The sequence below is a fragment of the Myodes glareolus genome, chromosome 14 (genome assembly GCF_982192425.1).
Source record: "Myodes glareolus chromosome 14, mMyoGla1.1, whole genome shotgun sequence".
Taxonomy (NCBI): domain Eukaryota; kingdom Metazoa; phylum Chordata; class Mammalia; order Rodentia; family Cricetidae; genus Myodes; species Myodes glareolus.
In genome coordinates this window covers 22,903,618-22,929,876 of record NC_142039.1, presented here as the reverse complement: position 1 = coordinate 22,929,876, position 26,259 = coordinate 22,903,618, and the positions used below count along the sequence as shown (strand labels likewise).

Genomic DNA, 26,259 nt, shown 5'->3' with positions numbered 1-26,259 from the left:
TATAAGAGTATTTGGCACCCTGTCTGTCTAGCACTGATTTTTATTTTTATTACTAATTTTTGAGATAGGTCCTTATGTGGCCGAGGCTGACCTTGAGCTTCCTATGTAGCTGTGGATGAACTTCTGGTCCTCTGGCTTCCACTCCCCAGTACGAGGATTGTGGAGCGTGTCACCAAACCCGATTTTATACAGTGCTAAGGACTGAACCCGTGGCTTTATGCATGGTCAGCAAGCACTTTACCAAGTGAGCTAGATCTCTTGCCCTTGGTACCAGTTCTTTAAAAGCTCCCTAGGTTTCATTTTTAAGCTGAGCATGGTGCACTGTTCCTATAATCCCAGCATTCTGGAGGTTAAGGCAGGAAGTCAGCAAGTTCTAGGCCAGCCTCAGCTACCGAGTAGGTTCAAAGTCAGACTGGATAAGTTAGTGAGATCCTATCTCAAACTAAAATGAAAAGGGAGCTGGAGTTGTTCATCTTAGAACACTTGCTTAGCGTGCTCAAAGGCCTTGATTTCAGTTCCCAGAACCACAAAAGAAAGACAAAGAGCAAAAGGTTAAACCATTAAAAAAAGGAGGCCATGCATGCTAACTGGTGCCTGGAATCTCCACACTGGAGGGGCTAAGGTGAGAGGATTGCTGGGAGTTGGAGGCCAGCTTGGCTATAGAGTTGAATGCCAGCCTGGGCAGCGTAGCTAGAGCTGGTCTGGTCTGGGAAAAAAAAAAAAAAAAAACCCAATTCACAAAACCAAACCAAATATAAACGTTTCTCAGGGAAACTGACCCCATCATGTAGCCAGGCATGGCGACTGCCTCCCTCAACTGTGTGGAGGTGAGTGTCTGTGCTGGTCCCCAGGTCCAGGGCCCTGGACCTGAACAGGCCTGGTTAGCACTGAGCAGCTTGGAACGGGAACATCAGTGTGTGTCAACAAGGGATGCGACTGTGTGGCTGGGCCTGCTCTGACCAGTGCTTTCCCGCCTGTGTGTTTGCAGACAGTGTGCCTTAGCTGCCCTGAGAGACGTCAAAAGTTACCTGACGAAGGAAGGAGGCCAGATTGCAGTAAGTCTGGGGGGGCGCAGGCACCTCTGCCTCCCTGGGCCTGAGCAGGATGGAGAGCTACTGTAGAGTGGCTTTAAGGGTTGAGGGCACAAGTGGCCTGAAGCGGCTCCTGACTCAGGAGTCTGTCTTGTGAGGGATGTTGGGATGTAGCTTTGTCACTCACCTGTGCAGTGGGCATCTGGGCACCACCTCTATGGTGTTGCCACAGCAGTCAGGGGCCATTGCTTGGTCCCTCATTGTATGTAACTGCTTGCTAGTTCCCCCTTTTCCCTGCTGTGCTGGAGAGCTGAGGGAAGAGATTGAGGAGGGAGCATTATAGAGGGTTAGGGGCTTGGACACCCTGTCCAGAGGGAGGGATTTAGGGCTTATTTCTGGACACAACAGATTGAATTCCTTGTGGTTTAGGTAAGTATCATTTTCAGTTTTTCTGAGCCGCCTTCTTCTCTATCAGGTTTTTGATGCTACCAACACTACTAGAGAGAGGAGACACATGATCCTTCATTTTGCCAAAGAAAATGACTTCAAGGTGAGCCAAACTTGCCTCCCCCAGCAAATGCCGAGTGGAAAACAGCTTAGGAGCCGCTGATTGCCTGACTCTGGCTTCAGCCTCTTTCTGTCTCGAGCTGTTGTTGAGGCAGGGTCTCACTCTGTAGTCCAGGTTTGTTGAAAGGCACTCTGTAGCCCAAGCTGCCTTCAGACTCACAGCAGTCCTTCTGCCTCTGTCTCCTAGGTATTAGGAGTGCAGGTGTGAGCTTCACTCACAGTTCGTTGTCTACATTTTACTGCCTTAAAACAAGGTCTTCCTTGTGGCAGGAGGCCTAGGGACAGTGAAGCCCTCCCTCCCTGGCAGAGGGTGAAGGCCGTGGCCATGCAAAGTTGATGTTTTATGGAGTAATCCTTTCCCAGTTCTTCTCTTCCTCCTTATGAATATTTTGGTTAACAAACAGGGTCAAGGGCTTCTGGTGCTAAAGCACAAAATCATGAGTTTTGCTGAGACATTTTCATACATGGGGATCATTATACTTTGTTCCTATTTGCCCTCCCTTCTTCTCTTGCCCCCCCCTTTTACTGATTTACTGGTCCTCCTCTGCTCCCCAAAATAGTCCCTTGGATTCTGCTTTCAGGGTACATGTATTCCATGCCTGTTGTTCCTCACCCCTCTCTTTAGTCTTCTTCCTCTGTCATGATACCTGTCATCCCCCCACCCCATACACATTTAAATCTAGGTTTTGCATATAGCTGGCACCATGAGTCTGTCTGAGTCTGGCTTACTTTGCATCTCCCCAGTCCCGTCCTTTTCCTGTTGGTTTCCTTTCTTGTGTCACAGTGACATCAAAGTTGGCCTTTCGTGGGTTGTTTTTACATGTCTGCCTTGCTTCCTTCCTCCAGGTATTTTTCATTGAGTCCATATGTGACGACCCTACTGTTGTGGCCTCCAACATCATGGTAAGATAATTAGGAAGCCCTGTTTGTATATTGCCATTATACTGAGAGGCCATTTGCGGTCCTGGTCAGGGACTGGATAGTAACTAAACCCGGAGAAGCAGACACCTTGCTCCATGTGTGGTTGGGTGTCTTCAGGTGGATACTGGGATGGCAGAAGTACATGGGGATAGTAACTTAGCACAGCACAGGCTGTGACCTGGACATGCTCTTAAGGGTCATCCATTTCTAAGGACTCTGAGGACATACAGCAGGTATATGTCTTGGTTGGGACATGGTAGATAAAGGAGATAGACAGGAAGTAGTTTCGCCTGGTGGCAGAAACCAGGTGATGGTGGGGTAGCCAGGGATGATGGGCAACTCATCCCATCGTACAGCGGAGGCCATCCAGATGTTCACTTTTGCTTTCCAGGTCGCTGGTAGGGAATGATGCTTTTATGTAGGCCAAAGCCTCCAAGGCTCAGTATGACAAAGACAAAGTTCCTGATTTTGGGAAGAAACGGTGTAGTGATGCACCACTTCCTTTCAACTCTATTGTGCCAAAGATAGCTTGTCCAAATAAGTCAAGGTCAATGGTACCATTATTTGATTAAGCCTTAGTATTACTTGATAACAATAGATCACAAAGAGAAATGAGTATGATAAAGATGTTTTCACAGGTTAGTTTTGTGTGTGCATGTATGTGGACGTGCATGTGTGTTTGTGTATGCCTTGGTGGGGTGGGCACACGTGTTACAGTAAGAATGTAGCAATCTGAGTTCCTTCATGAACTCACAACTTCTTAGGTTTTTAGATCATTTTCTTTTCACCTTTGTTGTTGTTGCTGTGTGTCTGAGGCAAGATTCCTACACTGAGCCCAGGCTGTCCTGGACACTGTGTATCCCAGGCTGATCTTGGAATTCGAGGCTCCTGCACTGATTCTCCAGTGCTGGGATTATGGGTGTGAGCTTCACTTCTGGTTTCCAGGTTAATCATAGTGGAATAGGACATGTTTAATAAAGAAAACCAGTTTTTCATAGGTAGGGGAGGCAGGTGGTGAGACTGCGTATATATTTGCTTATTTATTTATTATTTGGGGATGAGATCTCACTGTGGAACCCAGGCTGGCCTTGAACGCAGGGCAGCCTGCTTCCTCTTTCCTGAGTGCTGGAATTACAGGTGTGTACCACTGCCCAAGGTACAGGTGTACCTTGCCCAAAATATACCTTCCCTTTAAAGGGATGCTAAGTATCTATAGCTTCTTTCCTTGGTCTTTTTCTTCAAGATGGTGGGAGTGTCTGCAAGCATTTCTAAGAAACAAGCTCAGACTTCAGGAGGAGCAGGTCTAGAGGCTCGGAGCTCGAGGAAGGGCTGTGCTCACAGAGAGAGGGCTTCACTGTTTTTCTGTGGGTTTGTTTTCCCTGTTTTACTTGATAGTGAAGCATGGTGCAGCTGTGAAATCATTTTCCCCATGGTGTCGTCATTCCCGTACTTAGTTAGGAGCTGTCTTAGTAGTAACTTTCTATTCATTCACATAGTTAGCTGTTGGCCCTGATCCTCTGTGATCAGAAAACCTTTCTCTGATTAAACCTAAAAGCTTTGCAGATTAGGTCCAGGGGTTTGCGACCTATATTTATGCGTTTATTGTATAATTCACTTAGTATACAACTGACCTTTATAGCTATTTTTAACATGCCATTCGGCAGCATCAAATACATTCAGATTTTAGGCAACTGTGTTTGTGATGTGGGCGCTGTTGGTAGGGTGCTTGTCAACCACCTACGAAGCCATAGGGTCAGTCCCCTGCACTACATAATTTGGGTATGGGAGTAAATACTTGGAATCTCAGTGTTCAGGAGGTGGAGGCAGGAGGATCAGAAGTTCAAGATCATCCTTGACTGCATAGGGTCAAGGTTTTAAGGGGAAACCCAGAGTACATAGGAGCCCGTCTCAAAGCAAGCAAACAAAATAAAACCAGAAGCAAAAACGTTGGGAATCTCCAGGCCTTTCCATCTTCCTATCTGCCTTATAGTTCTGGAATCATAAGATTAAAAGCAATTCTGAGGGCAGGCATCATGGTGCCTGCTTAAATAATTCCAGCGCTTATGGACAGAGAGAGGTGGGGGTTTTAGGAAGGTTTGAAGCCATCCGGCTTTACATACCAAGTTCCGTCCCAGTTAGGGCTAGATAGTAAAACCCTGCCTCAAAAGACCAAAATCCATCGGAGTTTCCTTCCCATCTACCTGGGTTTCTCAGCATAATTGTCCAATTATACGAGACTCCTTGTCCAAGAAGGGCAGCTCCAAAAGGTAGAGGCTCCAGGGCTAGTTCCATGTCATCACAGAGACCAGCCCAGGTAGATGCTGCTTCTGTTGGGACGGTTGGAGAAACCCTGCCCAAGAACAACACTTAATGTGCCTTTTCCAACCAAAGGCCTGCCCTTGGTGTGCCTCTGTGGGGTCCTGCTGAATTGAGGGCCAGGCTGACTCAGCTATTGGACTGACCTGCCTCAGTGTATGGTCCAAATGGGTCCCTTATGGGGTCTCTGTGGGGATCCCGTGTCTGTTTTTCATGGGCATCCTCCTTATGTAACCATAAGGCCATGAGTCAAACCTCCTGACCCACACTCTTTTGTCCCCTCTTAGACGCTGGGTAGGATAATCTTTATTCTGAGAATTTCTGGGCTTTTCCCATTTGACAGTTCACAGCCGTCTTAACTAAGCAGAGAGTCTTCCAGTATTGATTCATCAGCCGCTCTTTGTGATGTTACAGGAAGTTAAAATCTCCAGCCCGGATTACAAAGACTGCAACTCGGCAGAAGCCATGGAAGACTTCATGAAGAGAATCAATTGCTATGAAGCCAGTTACCAGCCTCTTGACCCTGATAAATGTGACAGGTGATTCCCAGAGGTTGCCACCCTCAATTATCCACAGAGGGGCTTGAAATGTCTTCTTGAGGTTTCCATAAAACAGCTCCCAAGTGTGTCTGTAAATTCTGAAAATGGCTTTTGAAGGGTCCCTGAGCGCCCCCCCCCACCTTTTGGTGATGGAGCTATTGGCTGCTGAGGGGCAGGGTCCCTTTCCCTTGGGACATGACTGCTGCTAGGTTGCCCATGACCCAGTTAATGGTGCATACAGGGCTGCACTCATAATAAAACACATGAGATGGGGGCATTTAGATGGGAGATAGTGGTGGATGGGCAGGTTCAGAATAAGGGTTAGCTCAGCAGTTACGAGCACGTACTGCTTCTCCCCATGGCTGGAGTTCAGTTCCCAGCAGCCACATCAGGCAGCTCACAACCAATGGTAATTCCAGCTGCAGGGGGTCAGATGCCTCTGGCCTCCAGGGTTCCTGCACGTATGCGCACATACCCACACAGATGCGTGTGTATATACATATATACATACATACATACATACATACATACATATAATTAAAAATAATGAAAAAAGAAGTCTTTAAAAGTATAAATGTATAGACCAGGTGGTGGTGGCACACACCTTTTATCCTAGCACTTGGAGGCAGAGGCAGGCAGATCTCTGTGAGTTCGAGGCCCAGCCTGGTCTACGGAATGAGTTTCAGGACAACCAAGGCTACACAGGGAAACCCTGTCTCGACCCCCTTCCCTGACCCCCCACAATAGAATTAATGTATGAAAGTTGTCTTCTTCAACTGTTCTATCTTAAAAAGATATTTACTGGGTGTTTGTTTATTTGTTTTGATTGGATCTCACTATAGCCCAGACTAGACTGGAGCTAGTTGTGTAGATTCCCAGGTCTGCCTGCCTCTGTCCAGTGCTGGTATTGAAGCTGTGCCACCATGGCCAGCTAGGTTTGCTTTTCTTTTCTCCAAACATCTATACATTTATTTATTTTTTTATTTGCTCGCGTTTGTGCTGTGTGCCTGTGTGTGTGCATGCATACATATGTACCGCAGCACACACATGAAGGTCAGGGGACAACCTTTGAGAGGCCTTTTCCTCTCCTTCTACCTTGTGAGTCCAGGGGATCAAACCCAGGCCGTCAGACTTGGTGGCAAAGCGACTTCACCCGGAACCACGTCACTAGTCTCTCTGCCTTACTTTTTGAACAGTCTCTCACTGAACCTGGAGCTCACTGGTTTGGCTAGGCTGACTGGCCAAAGAAAGTGAGTTTCAGGCAACAACCTGTCTCCGCCTCCCCAGCTCTGGGAGAACAGACCCAGAGCTTTTTAAGAAGGTGCATCTGAACTTGATATACAAGACTTAAACGCTTGTACACCACTGAGGGAGCTGTCTGTCTTGAACATCTCGACCGTGGGAACTGTTGCCTTCGATTCCTCTCTGACTCCTAGAGAAGACAACAGTCCCCGCTCTAGGCCCCCAGGAAGCAAATATTCTAGAAGCTGCCTAGGCCTAGGGTGAGGAGTGCTGTCCTGTGGGCCATCATAGCCTCAGTGTGGTCCTCAGTGATGTTTCTTTGCAGGGACCTGTCGCTCATCAAAGTGATTGACGTCGGCCGGAGGTTCTTGGTGAACAGAGTGCAGGACCACATCCAGAGCCGGATTGTGTACTACCTAATGAACATCCACGTGCAGCCCCGCACCATCTACCTGTGCCGGCACGGGGAGAATGAACACAACCTGCAGGGCAAGATCGGGGGCGACTCGGGCCTGTCCAGCAGAGGCAAGAAGGTAGGGGAGAGAGAAACACATACCGGCTGCCGACTGAGTGGGGTCGGGAGGGCGGTTGGATGATTGGCTCCCGCCAGGAGAGTAGAAGTTCCTTGGGAGGGCAGGGTGTTGTGGTTCTTTTATTTATTTATTTATTTATTTGCTGTTTTTTTGCCGTACTATATTGGGTGCCTTTGCGTGTGTCTGTATGTGTACGTGTGAGTGTGGATGAGGAAGGGGAAATGAGAGTCAGGCCTCTTGGACTCTGATAAGGTTTAAGTGGCACTGGGGGTTTGGGTGGCCTTGGGGGCTCCCGGGTGACCACGTAACGTAACCTGGAACGTAACGTAACCACGTAACGTAACGGAGGGACCTGGAGTTGGGGTGATCCCTGTCTCCGCATTTCCTCAGTTCGCAAATGCCCTGAGCAAGTTCGTGGAGGAGCAGAATCTGAAGGACCTCCGCGTGTGGACAAGCCAGCTGAAAAGCACCATCCAGACCGCGGAGGCCCTGCGGCTTCCCTATGAGCAGTGGAAGGCGCTCAACGAGATTGATGCTGTGAGTCCCAGGCCTGCGTGGCTGTGGGGAGGCCTGGCAAAGAGTGGAAAGTTCTCTCCAGGGCCCTATGGAATGCTGGTGGCTTCCCAAGACCCCCTTATCTGAGGTGGTGCTGTAGGTGAGTTCCCTGGCGTGAATATTGGTCTCTCTGACAGGGTGTGTGTGAAGAACTGACCTACGAGGAGATCAGAGACACCTATCCTGAGGAGTACGCACTGCGTGAACAGGATAAATACTACTACCGATATCCCACAGGCGAGGTGAGCAAGAAAAGGCCTACGTGCGTGTCTGTTGGCCTTTCTTTATAATGGTAACGAGCTGTTGCATGTGTTGTGTATGGAGGTGGCTGAGAGAAGGCCTTGGGGGCCCCAGCAGTACCAGGCGAGTCCCCACAAGGCCTTTTACAACCCACCCCATCTCTTACCAGTTCTGTGAGCTCATTTCTACTACGGCTTTGGTCTTAAAGCTCACTAAAGGGAACCCCATAAAAAGCCCCAAGGGAAGCGTGTTGTATTTCCCACACGGGACAATGAGAAGTCTGGGTATCTGTCTCTGATGTGTGTGATGATGCAGGAAAGAGCAAAGAGGATGGAGGGTGATTCACTCCAGACCAAGCTTTTCCCTGGATGGCCGGAGACATGGTAGACAGGCTGGCTGTGAGGATGCTGTGTTTGATGGCTTGTGCCAGGTCCAGGCCGATGTTGGTGGAAGTGTGCTGAGCCATGTGGTACTCTGGGCGTTGAGCCAGGTGGCTGTGTTGACACCTAGTGGGTGCCCTTCTGAGCCTTTGTCATAGTTCCCATTCCTGGTGGGCCACCATGCTGTTTTCTGATCTCTCTCTGGTCTTCACTCACTGTAACTCTGGTTAGCAGAAGGAAAGGCACAGAAGAGTCAGTGTAAGGAAGAACTTCTGCTAGTTTTTTCTGTCCCAGCTTTGCACTCACTCATGGTGTAGCTCAGACTGACCTTGCTTGCAGCCCTCCCCTCCCCAGTGCTGGCATTCCAGATGTGCACCACCGTTCCTGGCTCCATTCCTGTTGTTTGAAGCAGGATCTTTAATGTGTGGTCCAGGCTGCCTTGGGCTGCTACCAGTGCTCTTGCTTCAGCCTTCTGGGTGCTGAGGATTATAGATGCACACCAGCCAAATTCTGAAAGGAAACTGCAGATGTGTTAGCGGTCAGTCTAGTGTCTTTTAGCTCTTAGCTCTGCTTACCACAAATTCCTCGTCTCTAGAGTTGCCTGTTCTAGGTGGTGAACAAGAGGAGCCGTTCGGTGCATGTAGATGGTGATGCTTAGTGCCTTCCACTTGACATACAAATTTCCAAGGTTCTCTCACGTGGTGGCATGTGCCAGGACTTCATTGTTTGTCATGGCTGCCTGAGTAACAGTCCATGATAGCCTGACAAAGCCTGATCTTTCTCCAGTGCTCAGGAGGAAGCAGCTCAGACAGACAGAATTGCAGGCTTCTCTCATGATTCTTAGAAGTGGTAGTTCCTTACATGCAGGCTGAACACTTAGAAGGGTGGATGTGTGCCTGTGTGAGGGATGGGCTGCGAGCGATTACAGGATTCTCCCCTGCCTATCCTCCCCTAATGTACTCTCCCATCCCTTCATTCTCAGTCCTACCAGGACCTGGTCCAGCGCCTGGAGCCTGTGATCATGGAATTAGAGCGCCAAGAGAATGTGTTGGTCATCTGTCACCAGGCTGTCCTACGCTGCCTGCTAGCCTACTTCCTCGACAAGAGTGCAGGTATTGAGGGCATGCCATGCCCAGGAATGAAGGAAGAAGGAAATGGGCCTTGAGTGCCTGTGGCAGGGGACCCATCCTCTCTGCTTTATATCTAAATATGGATCTGCCCCACAACCTGCTGAGGGGTCTCTACCTGCTTCCTACGGAACAGTGTGATGCTCAGTGGGCTTCATCACTTCATAAACCAGCCTGAGAACCCTCAAGCCTCCATGTGACTCAGGGCTAGGTGTGAGGCTCTCACAGTGAGCCTAGGGATGCCCCTGAATGTCTCCCTTCATGTCAAGTCTCTTATTTAACATGACAACGTATGTCTCATTTCAGAGGAGATGCCATACCTGAAATGCCCCCTTCATACTGTCCTGAAGCTGACACCTGTGGCATATGGTGAGTAGCAGCCCCTACTGAGCATTGACCCTGAGGCCTTCTGGTGGCTGTGGGGCTGCCGATGAGGATGATCTCTTTAACAGAAGCTATCTTCTCCGTCTTTCACCTTCAGGGTGTCGTGTGGAGTCCATCTACTTGAATGTGGAATCTGTGAGCACACACCGGGAGAGGTCGGAGGTGAGTTAGGCTCCGATGCGTGGGACCCTTGGGAAACCCTGGGTCTAGTTTTCCTCTGGAGGGTTCTCACTGAGTTCCTTTGGTGCCCACTGGCCAGCTACCATGTCTACACCTCTGATCCTAGCCTGTCTTTCTTGTGACTTCATGGGATCGGTTCCTTTTCTTTCTGTCCACACTTTCTCTCTGCTTCCGTTTCTGCTTGACTGTGAAGAGTGAGTTAAAAAAGGAGTTAGTTCCTTCTCTCAAACATTACCCAGCACCGTAGTTGTGGCCACCTTCTCAACAGTCCCAGGAGGCTGGCACAAACAGGATTAGCCCCATCTGTGTGCACTTCGTTCACAGTTAGGCAGGGCTAAAGGATAGGAGTCCTAAGGGCTGCTGAGCAGTGATCTGCAGGAGACTCAATGCCTGACTGTTACTGTGTTCCACATCAGGGAGGTCTGAGATTTTTTGGGGGGGGGGGCGGGGAGGGTGTGTGTGATCATGTTGAATCCCTTACTGGGCAGATTGCGTATCTGTCCAGGTCTGCGTTGTGAAAGTGGGTTTAAATTTGCTTTATGCAGGCTGTCAAAATACAACACTTTGCCAGTGTAGTCAGACCTTCCTCTTACACCGAACTTGACTTTCTGTCTGTGGAGTCCGAAAAACAGGTGACTTCCCCATTCCCAAGAAGCTTGGCCGTCAGATGTTGGTAGGAAGGGTCCGTGGGTGTCAGCCAGTTCGCTGCCCAACTTGCATTGTGGACATCACTGGAAGAGGACTGTGTCCCTGGGCTGCCTCGCCCTGTCTCCTGGCCCCACCCCTATCAACCAAGGCACCTGGAAGATGTGCTCATTTAGCTGAATGAGGACAGCCCCAACACTGGGCTTAGACATGAGATGGGGTCCAAGGGCTTCAGAATACCTCCTTACTCGGTGCTGGGGCTGAAGCTGTCCTGGGTTTTGAGGTGGTGGGCCATGCACTGCACCCCAGGAGCCCACTTTCCTGTCTTGCCATCTTTCGTTGGAAGGTTGACATCTCATCCTGGCTGACAGACTCTGTCTGTTTCCTGCACCTTCAGTCTCCTGCCTTGCCTCCTAGACGGAGGCTGGGTACTGTTTAGGGGAGCACAGTGTATTTCATGGGTGCGTGTGTGTGCTGCAGACCCAGGTGGAAGGCAGTTAGCCCCGATCCTTCCCCCTCCCACACCTGTGATCTCAGAGCCAACCGTCTCTCCTGGGCCCTCTGTGGGCGGGGTGGCTGGGAGTAAGGTTCTTTATTTTGACCCCCTTCTCTGCTGTGGTTGTAATTATTTTTTCCTCCTCTGCTTTGCACATAGCGAGAAGTTCTGTGCCAGCAACAGTTCAGGGTCAAGGCCACTCTCCTGGGTGTTCCCTACAAATCGCAAGAAGAGAGAGAGAGAGAGAGAGAGAGAGAGAGAGAGAGAGAGAGAGAGTGTGTGTGTGTGTGTGTGTGTGTGTGGCTTTTCTACCTCCCTCCCCACTCCTTGTAACTGTCGCCTTCTTTCTTTTGTCTTTGTCTGCTTAGGATGCAAAGAAGGGACCTAACCCGCTCATGAGACGCAATAGTGTCACCCCACTAGCCAGCCCTGAGCCCACCAAAAAGCCTCGCATCAACAGCTTTGAGGAGCATGTGGCTTCCACTTCTGCTGCCCTGCCCAGCTGCCTGCCCCCGGAAGTGCCCACGCAGCTGCCTGGACAAGTCAGTGATTCTGCTTTAATTACTGCCTACAGGGGAGACGATCCCCAGACCTGGGAACTGTGTTTGCGTTTGCAAGTGAGGATGTGCGCCTGTGTTTAGGGTGGGCTCTGTGTGTGATGTGCAGTAGACCGTGTTTGTGGGTGTGTAGTGTGTGTCCATGCAGCGGGAAGAACATGAGATGCCCTCTGAAGATCTTTCCTGATCAACAGTGGCTATCTATTCTTTCCGAGAGCATGCTCTTTGTCCTTTAATTAGCAGAATCAGGCAGAGCAAAAGAAATTGTAAAATGTTCTGCACATTTGTGAATGGTTACTTCTAGGACAGTTTATCTTTAGCAATGCCCAATCCGGGGAGTCTGCATGTGTCTTCCTATCCCATAGCTAATCTAATGCCTTTCCTATCACCTCTATGACAGAATAAAGCTGAGGTCCCACAGAGGAGCCTACCCCCTCTCCATAATCAGCATAATCCCCCCCTCCCCCAGAAATAGTCCAGAGCTGGAGAGGCAAATTGATAAAGCTCTTTCCCAGGCAACTGTGAAGACCCAAGTTCAGGTCCTCAGAACCCATGCAAAAGCTGAGTGCAGAGGGACATTCACTGGCGGTGAGATGGGAGGAAGCTGAGTGAGGAAGGACGTGCCTGTAAAATCAGGGGTACAGAGATGAGAGGCAAAAACAGGTGATCCCTAGAGGCTCACAGGCCAGCCGGCCTGGCCTACACGGTGAAATTCCAGGACAGTAAGAGACCTCCTTTAAAGAAAAGGTAGAAGACTCCTGAGGATTGACATCCGAGATTGTCCTTTAATGTCCATTCACGTGACACTTGTGGTCATCGGCATCCCTGTACCTGGATGCATGTGTGCACAGTCTGTATATACATAACATACGCAGGATCAGGTAGCCAGGATAGCCACGTTTTCACACGGCAAGTAGATTATTATCAGAGTGAAAGCAGAACCCAGCAAGATTCTCTATTTCGCTAGCTTGAAAGGTCAAAGGCTGGACGAGTTTGGCCACTGAGCACGAAAATTTTCAGAAAATCAGATAGCCAAGAACTTTTGCAAAAATGAAATATAGACCATGCCCCGATGCCTGGCTGAATTCATCTCCACGCTAGGCAAACTCTCGCTGTCTGCTGCCTGCCCGTGCTTCTGTTGACCCCTGAGCTTCCTTTGACTTCCCGAGGTCTGGGATGTGGTATGGAGAGAACACCGAGGCCTCCAAAGCTCATTTAACCACCCCAGGCCTTGGTTTCCTAATCTGTGGGATTGGGGAATAATACAATGCAAAAAGTGGCTTGGACAAGGTGATTGGTGTGGTACATGTGATTGGGGTCTGGCAAGAAGTAAGGTTTGGGTCCAGTAAGATGACAGATTCACTGAGAGCCAGGAAACCTGGCTTGAATCGTAGCTCTGCCACTAACAGGAGTGTAAATACCCCCACCCCCACCCCGCTACACCACCACCACCACCACCACACACATACTTCTTTGGCCACAGGTTCTTGGTTCAGGCGTTGTCTTTTATGTAGTCTCAAGTTTATGGTCATCCTATCTCTGCCTCCCGAGTGTAGGGTTTTGTTGTTTTGTGGAGAACACGGTCTCTCATGGTGCTTAGAGACTGGCCTCAAACTCACTATGTAGTTGAGGATGACTTCAAACTCCTGATCCTCCTCTACCTCCCAAGTGCACTGCCGTGCCTGGCAGGTATAAGATTTGAGTGGCCACGCTCAGTCTCTTTAGCTTTGGAAATGGGCTCAGGACTAGATGGGAAGACTCTAGTGGATATTCCTTTAGATCTGAGAGTTTTCTGTTATAGTCAAGCATAACTGAATTGCATCACTATGCCACTCTGTCCTGGTGCATTGTGGGAGTCTTTTGTTGCAGAGGCCTGAGGAGATTAACCTAGGCCTGGGATAGGGGGCATCCAGAGCTACACTGATCTGGTTAAGAAGGACACTGGCAAGAGTCCAGTCTTATCCCGCACTTCCCAGATGCCTCTGAATTTATTAGGATAGCCCTTCAGGATTGCCAGATCCTCGGGAACAGATGTCTGGGATCTATTGGCTAGGTCAGACATGGGAGGTGTGGGGGTGGGCTCATCTCACCAGCTGCCATCTGGCCTCCTGACTGACTTGTTCTCTCTCCTTACCTTGTCTCCCTGCAGCCTTTGCTAGGGAAAGCCTGTCTGTAAGTATTTCCTTCTCGATAATTCTGCTGCTTGCATTTCCTCTTGCTTGTTTGCCAGTCTGTCTCCTGCCTGTTGAGGTATTTGGGTTGAAGACAGTTTGGGTAAACTCTGAGGCTGTCCACAGAAGAGAAAGAGATGGGAGGAGAGAATCCCCAAGGTTGATAGAGAGGGGCTGTGTTGTGGCCAAACTGACACTGTTCAGCAAACTCCAGCGCCATCAGCCATGGAGTCCTACTCCCCAGTCCCTCTTGGGGTTCTAGGGTTTGTCTTTAGTAGTCACAGGCTGGGTCCTCTCATGTCAGATTTCCCCGGTGGGGTCAGCTTTCGATGAAAAGTGAAATCAGTCCTTGCTGTTATTTCCTGCATGCCCTCTCTCAGAGGAGCATTCTTTTATTCGGAAAGCAATATTTATCTGTAGCCTAATATCCGAACATGGGGACCTGCCTTGATGGCCTGGAGGTGTGCCTGTCAGTCCGACCTGGGGACAGGCTCTCGAGAGACATCCATGTGGAAACTGTACTTGATGATCCCACTTCACTGCGTCCTCAGAACCCACTGCGGCTGTGTCAAGCTTGAGAAAGAGGAATGGTCCAGCATTTAGAGCTATGCAACCACAGAACGGGAGGGCCCAGCCATTGTATCTCTCCTTAAATAAGAGACGGGCAGGGCAATCCTCATCCTGTTTAACAAGTATGATCAAGTGACCTGCTTGCACACCCACCAACCTGTAGGCAGTGGAGGCAGGCCTCAAAGAGACCTTGTGTCCCAGAAAGCTAGCTTCTTACAAAGGCCTAGGTATGGTTTTTCTCTCTCTGATTCTTTTGTTTGTTTGTTTTTGGTTATTGTTGTTTTTCGGGACACGGCTTCTCTGTGTGGCTTTGGAGCCTGTCCTGGAACTCGCTCTGTAGATCAGGCTGGTCTTGAACTCACAGAGATCCACCCATCTCTGCCTCCCGAGAGATGGGCCACCACTGCCCAGCATCTCTCTGGTTCTAGAAGCCTGAAGAGCACTTCGAGCAGCCTCTGGCCTGTGGATTAGCTCCCACAGCTTCTCTTGCAACTACTTCCCAAGGGAGGGGACTGGCCTGGCTGTCATTTTCCCTCTCAGAAAGCAACAATGTCTATCACCCGCCATCCAGTGTCTATAGTTTGAGGACCAAGGGTTCTCCTTGCAAGACCTTTGGCTTGGAACTTGTGGCTCAGCTTGTCCACTTCCAAGATGAATTTAATAGTGCTTTTGACTGGAATCCCTTAGTTAAGCAAAAATGTTCCCTGAAAACTCATCACCCCAGGTAGGGTCAGATTCTATTCCTGAGACCCAGAATCTAGTCCAGCCCAATCCTGTGACCAAAACTAATCAACTCTTCTTTTACTGAGATAAGACAACTACGACGATACTATCTAGCCTGGGACTTACTGTGTATCCGAGGCCTCAAACTCAAAGCAATCCTCCTGTCTCACCCTCAGTGCTTGAATTGCAGCTATGCATGTACCAACTTACCTGACTTCCAGCATTTACTTTAAAAGCCAGACTAAACCAACTTTGCCACAGCCTTTGGAACATTAGGGAAGTTAAACCAGTCTTAAGACTTGAACTTCCTTATCTGTAAATGGGGATTGCAACCCTGTAGGGACCTTCAATGGTGAAAATATGCATATAACTCACGGCAAAAATCTGGCACCTAGGAGGGTCCTGATGGGTGATGGTCATCTACTACGTAGAGTGCTTCAGGCCAGCCTGGGCTAAATGAGACCTTATCTCAAACTCCAACAGAAAATACTAAAATTGGTTTTGTTTTCTCCTTTTCCAACCTTCCAACCTGTTTTTTTTTTCTTTTTTTCCCTCCCACTATGCTTGAAAGACGAACTGTCTGTCACATTTTTTCAAAGTTTTCTCCTTACTAACCTGGGAAAGGTAATCGATCTGTGCATGCCCCTCTGTTCCCTCCTGTATCTGAGTCATGGCTTTCAGCCGAAGGGGACTGTGCTCTATGCACAGATTGGCCATTGTGGAGTCTGTGGCTCATGTGTCAGTGCTGGGTGGTCTTTCAAGCAGTGCCATTGATGTGGGGTCCTTCCATCTCTGCCTCTGTGTGTTCCGAGTGGGGGGGGTCCCTGGATGTGGACACGGCTCACCATGTGGCTTCCCTGTTGCTGTCACATTGTCGTCATGTGTGAATGCTAGAGATCCTGGGCTAGAGGTGTGGCAAAAGTGGTAACCCTCCCTCTTGGATCCCACTGCATGGCCAGGGCTCTTCCCACACACGTGGTCCAGGGCACTGCCAGAAGGACCTTGTTTCACACAGGGCGCTGCTGCCTGGATCCCAAGTCTCTCTCAGATGAGCGGCGATCCTAGGGCGGCCCAGAACTGAGTGTCCCTTCTCTCGACATCTTCAGCTAGGCTCCTTCATTCTGTGACTGAGAGTAGTTCTTGCATTCCTGCCTACCTGAAACCCATCCCTCTGTGATCCTGCCCCTGGAGTTTGGAGGGCCCAGACGGAATACTTTTATTGGACATTTCTTTTTTGAAGGGTTAGATTTGGGGGTTTTAGGGAGAGATGCTTACGGGCCAGTGGTAGTAGTCAAGAGTCAAGGCAAGGGACTTGAGAACATCTTAAAAGGGAACTTGATACCAGCTAATGTTTTGTGAGACTTGTTGCTGCAGGTCCATGGGTCAAGACCCAGCAGGCTTTATGATACAGCCCCCGCTGGGCCTCCATTGTACGACCAACCATCCCACTTGTATCTCGCATTCTGAGGGGCTTTGTGCCCAGACTTGGGACTCCCCCCCGCCCCCGCCTCCTGTAGCTGAGTGCAAGGTTCCGTTAGTTGATCCCAGAGAACAGCTCTGCTGGTCCAGACAGTCCCAGCTGATCTTGACCTGACTGTGACCAATGAGAGGGCTGTGTGGCATGGAGAGTGGCCCTCAGTTCCTAAAGGGGAGGATGCATGATGTTCCTATCTGTGCCTCATGGTCTCTTGTCCTCTCTAGGCATCATTGTCCGAGGCCTGTGGCAGCAGGCTCCCGAGTAACCTGCCTGTCCTTCTCCATGCCCTGCTGACTGGAATCTAGAGCCCAGTGCTAAGCAGAGTCCCAGCCCGTGTCTCTAGCTTCTTTCTGCAGCCTAGGGTAGTTTCTGTCATGTTCTGAGACCTACTTGGGCTCTTCCACATGTTTGTGGTTATCCTCTGCCAGGGGTGTGTTCTTTGGAGGGGATGGAGGGCGGAGGTGTCTTGTGGCATGGCCTTGAGCCTTTTGCTTGTGGCACAGTCAGCACCAGGTCCTGACCCTCCCTTCCTCTCTCTCCTGGTAACAGAACATGAAGAGCCCCCAGAGCAGTACTGACTCCTCCCAGAAGCACTGAAGCTGAAACATGGGTTCCGTTCCATTTCTACAGCCTGCCTTGTGCCCGCTCATCTACCTGAGGCCAAGCGATCTCAAGGACTTCCGGACTGGGGGGAGAATGGAGGTCTTCTGGGTGAAGAGAAACAACACCGCCTGAGATGTTGGGATGGCAAAGACAACTAGGAAGTTGGCCAGATCCTAGCTTCCCATGGCAAAGCTGCAGCCCTCCCCACCCTCTGTTCTCCTGGGACGTCCAGGGTGTCTGACCTCACAGACCCTACTGAAGCATGGGAAGGACTGTAGTTCTAGAGGAGGTGAAATCAGGCCTCTCAGTGGATGTCACCATGCTGTTCGGGTTTGTTTCTTTGGATGCTGGCCCGCCCGGCACGTTGATAGCCGAGAGACAAGACTGTCAGAGAATCCTGAAGTTCAGAGTGAGTTAGACCCCAGATGCTAAGGGATGTCCAAACACTTGCGTGGCTTTTATACATCTTGACCTGGGAAGAGACCTCAAAGATAAGGGACTTGGACAAATGCTGCCCTGGGTGTGGCCGTTCACCTGAGGCTTACTGGTCAGCTGGGCAGTGACATGCCCTGGCCTTTCCACGCATCCACATGCCTTCTAGGTCTCGACTTAAGGGACACACTGGTTGCATCAGTGTGGAAGGAAGCGTTTTGCTGGAAAAAAGAACCAGGACCCCCTCTTCCCTGGGGCTCTTAGGCTTTCTGTTCTCCAGCCTGGGCCTGGAGGCACCTGAGCAAATCCTGTGGCTGGCTGTTTGCTGTTTTGCACTTTCTTTCCTTTCTTCCCCTCCCTCCCTCCCTCCCTCCCTCCCTCCCTCCCTCCCTCCCTCCCTCCCTTCCTTCCTTCACTTTTCTTTTTCTTTTTGGGCAGAAGTGTGACCTGAAAGTCTCACTTCACTTCAGGAACCGAGATGGCAGGGTGTTGGCCCTTGGAGGCTTGGAACTGCTGAATGGGAGGGATCTGTGAAGTGGGGAGGCTCAGAGTCTTCAGCTTTGCTCACGGTTTCCAAGAGGAAGGGTGGCCCAAGTAAGGCTTGTTCCAAGCCGCTTGTTCCTAGAGCTGTCTCCGTGTTTTGGTCTGGTGTCTGTTGTATGCCTGATACTACGCTGCTAGGCATCTCAAGGAGTTCCCAAGAATAGAAAATTGTCCTTGTCGTCTTCCTGATGTCTGACATTTTTGCGTGAGTCGAGAGCAGTGCTGTTGTAACTACCTATTGTTTCTGTCCGCCTGTTTCTCCTCCTTTATCCACCCAAGTTCTGGGGGAGGAGAGGATATCCTTAGCCTGGAAGAAACCATTTGGAAACTCAGTGGGTTTTGCCCAGGTGAGCCTTTTATAAGGATGCTCCCACAGCTGGTGCTGGAGGTCACTTTCCTTCCCTCCTTCTGCCTGTGAGTCCTGGGGAGCCTGTCCTCCCCAGGTACAGGTCTTGGGGGTGGCACAAGGGTGTACTTTGGATGCTCTAAAGTCCTTTCGTGCATCTCACAGATAATCACCCAAGTTTCTCAGTCCAGCCCACTACCCTTCAAATCTGTGGTCACCAGAGAGAGGACTATGTACATAAGATGTGAACTATTTCCTCTTAGTGACTTGAGTCTTGGCAAGGATGTCTGCAGTGCAGACTTGTGCCGGGTGTGCACAGGCAGGTAATACTTTAGCCTGGGGGCCTGCAGCGTTGCATTTGGAGGGTGGACAGGATCTTAACTGTGTAACTCAAACTAGCCGCAAACTTCTAGCAGTCCTCCTGTCTCAGGCTCCCAAATCCAGCATTGGGGTCATAAGCGTGAGCCACCATGTCTGGTAGTATGACTTTGCACTTGGAGGTAGTTCCTTAGGTGTCCCCTTCTGAGCACATCTACTCTCTAGTTACAGAACTAACTCTTAGAACATAGAGACTCTCAAGGCTGGGGCAGGTAGGGGTGGTCACCCGTGACTAACGTAATTCAGTACATCAAGCGAAAGCTTTGCCCGGTGTGTTTTCACTTTCTGTGAAGGGGTGGATAAGATTGGGCTCGGGAGATCTTGAAGTGGGTGGAACACAGCTTGATTTGAAACGCAGTGACTGGAGGAACGGGGTGGCCTCACTCACAGAACTCCCACACTTCCACCCAAAGCAACAAAATAAAATGGGGACCAATGTTTTTTAACTTTGCATATTTGTTTTGGGGGTAAATTTCTCCCATTCCCTTCAACCATGGGCAACACCCTTCATTTATGGGGAGAAGAAAAACTGTTGGAACCACGCCAATGATATTTTCATTTGTAATACTTGAAATTTATTTTTTTATTATTTTGATAGCAGATGTGCTATTTATTTATTTAATATGTATAAGGGAGCCTAAAACTAGAAAGCTGCATAGATTGGGTTTAATTGTTCATTGGTTTGGGGGCTCTCAATGTGTGATCGATGACTTCTTCATGTTCTGTGTATTTGTCTCTCCATGACCTGGGAAGAAGCTATGCAAGCTTTTAAGCAGGATACGCCTTTCAGAAATTTGTATATTTTGCAGTTGCTATAATAATAAAAACCTGGTTGAGATATGCCAACAAAACTCACTTCTGGGTCTCTTGTAGGCACAAGTATCACTTTTCCTTTTAAGCAGTGTGTGTGTGTGTGTGTGCGTGTGCACGCATGTGCACACGTGTAGAGGTCAAAGGAAAACTTGACAGAAGTCGATCTCTTCCAGCCTCCAGAGATTGAACCCGGGTGGTCGGCTTGTCAGTGCCTTTACTAGATGAGTCAGCCATCCTGGCCGGCCACAAAGTGTCTTTATGGCCACTGTACCTGTCAGCTCCTCGCAGAAACCATTCTTTTCCTTTAAATAGGACACAATAGATTGTCAAGTTTGTACATTTGGGAAATAATAAAATGTGTTCATTTTAAATTAATAGACTTCTTGGTTTATTTTTCCTTTTTCTTTTCCTTTTCTTTCTTTAATTTTTTTTCCCCCACGGAGTAATGTAATATACATAGCCCAGGCTGGCATCAAACTTCTGGTCTTCCTGTCTCAGTCTCCCTAGCGTTTGGATTATAGGCAGACACCACCACACCTAGCTTAGCCTCAATTTAAAAAAAAAAAATCCTTTGTTTCTGTGTGTGTGCCGGTGTGAGTGCCCACCTGGAGAGGTCAACTGACAACTTCTGGTGCTGGTCCTTGTCCTTCTGACAAAAGTAAAAACGAATAAACAATAACCCCCCAAGAGGTATGGATAAAAAAAATATGGCTTTGTAGACACTGGAATTTTTTCCAGCTGTAAAGACCAAATAAATAGAAAGCAAACCAGGCTACAGTGCACCATGGCATGGTGTTGCACAGGTCAGAACTTGAGGGAGCTGGTCACATTGTATCTGCAGCCAAGATACTTACTGCAGTCAGATACTTACTCTGTTTGCTTTCTCCACTCTATTTAATCTAGGATCCCTTGCCCAGGCAATGGTTCTTTCCACAATTAAAATGAATCTTCCCACATAACCTAGATAACCCGTAGCAGACATGTCCAGAGGATCATCTATCAAGAGAGTCTAGAGTCCATCACTTTGACAGTGCTAATCATTACACTGTCCAAGGAAACAAAGAGAACTAATGGGAAGGTGGCAGCTTTAAAAGGAGAGGGTAAGGGGAGAAATATGCTCAAAGTATATTATATATTTAGATGAAAATGCCCTTGTACAACCCAGGACCAAATACTATGAATACATGCCAATTAAAATATTAAAGAACAAGCAATAGTCTGATATGATTTTTTATTTATTTTAGTTTTTTAAAAAAGTAATTTTATTCATCAGTGATTACATTGATAAATGATGTCATTCCCAGATCTAAAACCCAAAACAGGTTCATAAAAAGCAATTGCAGAAGCACTAGTAGGCAGGAAAAAAATGGTCAAAGAAAACAAGCAAATGCTCATAGGCAAGAAAATGCTCATACACAGACCTGTAACCAGCCCTTGGGAAGTGGAGACAAGAAGTTCAAGGTCGTTCTACGCTAGCTACGTATTGAGTTGATAGTTAGCATGGGGTACAGGCAATCTTGGATGGGTGTTAAGAGAATTGGAACCACAACCCCCAGCCTAGAGGAGGCAGAAGTCATTGAGATGGGACCCTGTGGGGTGTGACACTGTGGAGTCTCCTGGAGGATCCTGTTAGAGATTCAGACTTCCTGCTTTGTCATTTTTCATGCCGTTTCTGTCCAATGCCATCTGTCTTGGCATCCAGGAGTTTACGGATGGACCCCTCCGCTCCTAGAAGCCCCCAGTTTCTAGAAAGCCTCCAGCATTTTGGTGAGTTCAGTGAAACCGGGAGTCGGCAAGGGGATTTGGGGTGGCTCTGGGGGACCACAACGTCTCTGGATGGCAGAGTCAGCAAGTGTGCTCACAGCAGGTTGAGGACCCCGAGGAATTGATGGGAATGAGCCTGAACCGCCAACTTGGTGGCCGGCTGCAGCTGGCTTTGTGGGAAGCACAGGAAGGAGGGTTATGGCGGCCAGACTCTCGTAACCAAGCAAAGTGAGGACGCATCTCCTGCTTCAAGGAACGCCGGATGAACCAAGTCTCAACTTGTTCCTCCTTCAGGTTGAGTCTGGTGGCCAGGACCCTTTGATTTTCGAGGTCTGGGTATGGCTCCATCTTGAAGAGTTTTTCCGGTTTCCATAGCCGTTCCCAGCTGTACTCCTGGTCAAGGGGACCCAGCATATATGGGTGCAGGGAACTCAGAGACGCTCCCATCTTTTCTGCGGCTCACTTTAGATGTCACTACCCTGCCTGCCAACCCTTCTGCTGATACGATTTTACACATTAATGTGTGTCATCTGATACTCTGATCTAGTCAATGTTCCCCATTCCTTAAATGGTTGACCACGTTTTCCAGTGTGATTTGTTAAACAATTAAAGGTAAAGGTGGTCTCAGCTGTGCTCGGTGAAGAGATGAAAGGGAGGTGGAAAGCCCAAAGAGACAGCCATCTTGCCTGAGGTTTCTCCTGAGCTCAGGGCAGGAAGCCATCTAGACTCATTTCCCTGCAATGAACATTTATTTCTAGGCAGCCCCATGCTTAGTCCATGCGCTTACTCCCTCTGACTCACTGACTCCTTCCCATCTTATTCGGTCAGCCAAAGCTGCAAGCTATGGACATGAGTGTCTGCCCTTGGGGGTGAGAGTATTCATTGTTCATTTGCCCTGGTGATTGATGTGTGCCTTGTCCTTTGAACAAAGTGCTTTACCCCATAGCTAATGGGGCCTTGCTTGGGGACAGCCCTGACTATGCCAGTCCCCACTGATCAGCCCTTTTGACCTCTCTGCTGGGATCCCAGCCAAACTGGATTATGTCTGAGTGGTTAGATGCCACAACTCATCGGTTTGAGTTCAGTTGTTTTTAATTAGAGTTGCACAGCACAGTTGCCAGGCAAGATCTCACCCTGGGAGATTTATGTATGTATTTATTTATGTGTATGAGTTTGTGTGGCGTTGCGTACATGTGCACAGAGGTCAGAGGGTCACATTAGGTGACCTGCTATATCACCCTGCCTTGTTTTCTTGAGCCAGGGTCTCTCATTGAATCTGGAGATAGAGGTAGCAGCCACCAAGCTCCAGTGAGCCTTTGCCCTGGACAGTGTTGGGATTACAGGACACATGTGGCGTGCTCTGCTTTTTTATGTGGGACCGTGAATTTAAACTCAGGTACTCAGGCTTGTGTAGCAATCACCCTTACCCTCCGAGCCACCTCCCCAGTCTCTGTTGAGAGTTATAATGTGAAGAGCCAAGGCATTTTGCATGGTAGGAGGACTTACAGTGTCCTGTGTGGTTCTGAGAGAGATTGGTAGACAATCACCGGTCCAGAATGAGCATCATAGGTAAGGTAAGAGAGGAATATATTGAGCGGAGCTTGGCGCGCGCCCGGTCCAAGCGAGCGCGCCCCTGCTTCTAAGCGGTAGGGACTCTTGTGCTTTCCACTAGGCCTCCAGCCCTTCTCTACCGGCGTCTCGCTTGCTCTCCACTCCCCAGTTCCTGGGTCTGTCAGCCACCCTGGCCACCTGTCAGCCCTGGACCCAGTCCTGCGTCCCCAGACCGCCTGCTCCAAGACCAGCACAAGCTCCGCAGGCGCGCGCGCCGCCATGGGGGTGGAGTGCTGCACCAAATGCATTTAAAGAAAAAAAAAGAGTGGAATATATTCACCTCCATGAGGCATTTAAAGTGATTCATAGTACATTGGTTCATATAACAGAATGGTGATGGCCAAGAGCTTGGGGGAGGGAACTATGGCAGTCGAGTTAAATTTCTATTGTAGAAGATAGAAAGTTCTAGAGAGCTGCTGTAGAAGATGTCTCTGAAGCCAATGGTTGGTACAGTATTGTGTACTTTATTTTTTTTAATTTATTTGATTGAGCTATTTTTTTAAAACTTGTTTGATTGAGCTCTACATTTCTCTGCTCCCTTCCCTGCCTCTCCCCTCCCCTTCAACTCTCTCCCAAGGTCCCCATGCTCCCAATTTACTCAGGAGATCTTGTCTTTTTCTATCTCCCATGTAGATTAGATCCATGTATGTCTCTCTTAGAGTCCTCATTGTTGTCTAGGTTCTCTGGGATTGTGATTTGTAGGCTGTTTTTCTTAGCTTTTTGTTTAAAACCCACTTATGAGTGAGTACATGTGATAATTGTCTTTCTGGGTCTGGATTACCTCACTCAATAAGATGTTTTCTAGCTCCATCTGTTTGCCTACAAATTTCAGTACTTTATTTTTTAACTATATTTATTTACTTTATATGTATATGTGTCTGAGTGTTTGTCTGTGCATCATGTGTGTACAGGAGACTGAGAAGGTCAGAAGAGGTTTGGGATCCCCAGGAACTGGGTTTGGAGTTGGTTGTTAACCATCATGTGGATGTTGAGTATTGAACCTGGGACCTCTGGAAGAACAATCTTAACCGCTGAGACATCTTTTCAGTCCCATACTGTGCACTTTAAAATATGTTAAGAAGATGGACTTCAAGTGAACTTCTTAATACACATATGAAAATTCTAACAAAGTGAACATCTTGCAAAGTCCCCCCTCCTCAAGAGCACAAGGAAGTCTGGGAGGAGATGGGTGTAATTGGCACCTTAGACAGTGTGGTGATACCAGGAACGTATTCAAACCTTTTGGCATGTGGAAAGAATTTCCTCATGTGACCCTGGCTGGTCTCAAACTTGTGATTCTCCCACTTCAGCCTAAGTGTTGGGATTGTAGGCATGCACAACCACACCCAGATAAATTTTTTGGTGTAGATCAATTAACCAGTAAAAAAAACTCTTTTTAAAGAACACACTGAGACACTGAGATATACACAATGTTAAAAAACAAAACAGCAGCAAGAAAAATGAAAATGGACTATGGGCTGGAGAGATAACTTATTTGGTAACATGCTGGTTGTGCAAGCATGAGAACTGGAGTTTGGACCCCCAATGTCTATATAAGAAGAGCCTGGACAAACGGACTCAATAATCGGTCAATCTAGCTGAACCAGTGAACCTCAGACTCAATAACAGATCCCACACCAAAAAATAAGGGGAGACTAAGGAAGACACTTGATGCCAAACTCTCCAACAACACAAGCATGTATACCTCTCTCTCTCTCTCTCTCTCTCTCTCTCTCTCTCTCTCTCTCTCTCTCTCCCTCTCCCTCTCTCCCCCTCCCACTTGCTAAACACCCACTGAATTCTCTTGCCAATGAATGTCAGCTGTTTAGGGGACCCAGGATAGAGGCAGGACCTAATGTGGAAAAATCGACCTCTTGTCTCCCATTCGAGGGGCTCATTGCTGTGCGGACATGGTTTCTTGCAAGGCCAGTGTGCCTCTTCTCTCCACACAGCTCCACCTCATGCCTCTCCTCCAGTATCTGTTTCCTTATCACATGCATCTGGAAGTCAGGTGGCCAGAGATGCTTTTCTGGCAGAGAGAATGCTGAAACAACCCAAAGTATAAAACCGTCTTCTAGCCGCTCAGGAAGGACAGTCTCTCTTGGTTTCTTGAGTTCTTCCCATATGCTTGAGTTCTAGTAATCCCCCTGCCTCAGCATTCTGAGTATGTGAAACTACAGGCACATGTCACTATTTGGCTTTTTTCTAGTCTTTTTCTTTTCTTTAACTTTTATTATTAATCAATTAATTAAAAATTTCCCCGCTCCATCACAGTTCCACTCCCTCACTCCTCTCCTCCCAGTCCTTCCTCATCCTTTCCCACCCCCAATTCACTCCCTCTCTCTTCTCTTCAGAAAAGCGCAGGCTTTCCTTCTGTATCCCTCAGCCATGGGATATCAAGTTCCAGCAAGACTAGGCACCTCTTCTCCTTTAAGACTGCATAAGGAAACCCAGCAGGAGAAAAAGGTCCCAAGAGCAGGCAACAGAGCAAGACACGGCCTTCCCTTTCCCAATGCCAGGAGTCCCACGAGAAGATCAAGACCCACAACTGCAGCACATGTGCAGAGGACACAGGTCAGTCCCATGCAGTTCAGGGTCTGTGAGCCCCATGAGCCCAAGGGCCCAGGTTAGTTGTTTCCGTGCCCCCCCCACTTCATGGTGTCCTTGGCCCCTTTGGCTTCCATAAGCCTTCCTCCCCCTCTTCCACAGGATTTCCCAAGGTCCACCTAATGTTTGGCTGTGAGTCTCTTCATCTGTTCCCATCAATTGCTGGGTGAAGCTTCTCTGATGACACAATTGGGCTAGGCAACCATCTGAGCATAGCAGAATATATTTCATTGCCTTTTTTTTCTTTTTTGTCAATCATGTTTGGCTCTATTCTAGGTCTCTGGGATATTCAACTTCTGGGTCCTGGTTCTCCAGGCAGTGTCATCGTATGGGTCTCAAGCTGGACCAGTTACTGGTTGGCCACTCCCATAATTTCTGCACCACCTTTGTCCCAGCATATCAGGTAGGGCAAATTGGAGGTCAGAGTTTAAGTGGCTGGGTTGGAGTCTTTCCTGGCTGCAGAAGATGGCTGGATCAGGCTCTATATCCCCCATTGCTAGGAGACTTA

General features: G+C 48.7%; 1 protein-coding gene across 9 annotated transcripts in view; it reads left to right on the top strand.

Moving 5' to 3' along the window:
* The window catches only part of Pfkfb3 (6-phosphofructo-2-kinase/fructose-2,6-biphosphatase 3), an 87,630-nt gene extending 67,486 nt beyond the window's left edge, over nt 1-20,144 (top strand). For 2 of the 9 annotated variants that reach the window (XM_087896393.1, XM_087896397.1), the window contains exons 4-18: nt 989-1,055; nt 1,507-1,581; nt 2,445-2,501; nt 5,250-5,374; nt 6,942-7,149; nt 7,540-7,686; nt 7,842-7,946; nt 9,307-9,436; nt 9,758-9,820; nt 9,933-9,997; nt 10,561-10,647; nt 11,525-11,698; nt 13,863-13,885; nt 15,749-15,801; nt 17,204-20,144. In XM_087896393.1, coding sequence (XP_087752519.1) covers nt 989-1,055; nt 1,507-1,581; nt 2,445-2,501; nt 5,250-5,374; nt 6,942-7,149; nt 7,540-7,686; nt 7,842-7,946; nt 9,307-9,436; nt 9,758-9,820; nt 9,933-9,997; nt 10,561-10,647; nt 11,525-11,698; nt 13,863-13,885; nt 15,749-15,791 — 1,369 coding nt within the window. In that variant the 3' untranslated portion in view covers nt 15,792-15,801; nt 17,204-20,144. The remainder of the gene's footprint in view (nt 1-988; nt 1,056-1,506; nt 1,582-2,444; nt 2,502-5,249; nt 5,375-6,941; nt 7,150-7,539; nt 7,687-7,841; nt 7,947-9,306; nt 9,437-9,757; nt 9,821-9,932; nt 9,998-10,560; nt 10,648-11,524; nt 11,699-13,862; nt 13,886-15,748; nt 15,802-17,203) is intronic. The other 7 variants (XM_085699145.2, XM_048460784.3, XM_087896394.1 and 4 more) reach the window with 4 other exon arrangements.
* Nucleotides 20,145-26,259: the final 6,115 nt, after the last annotated feature.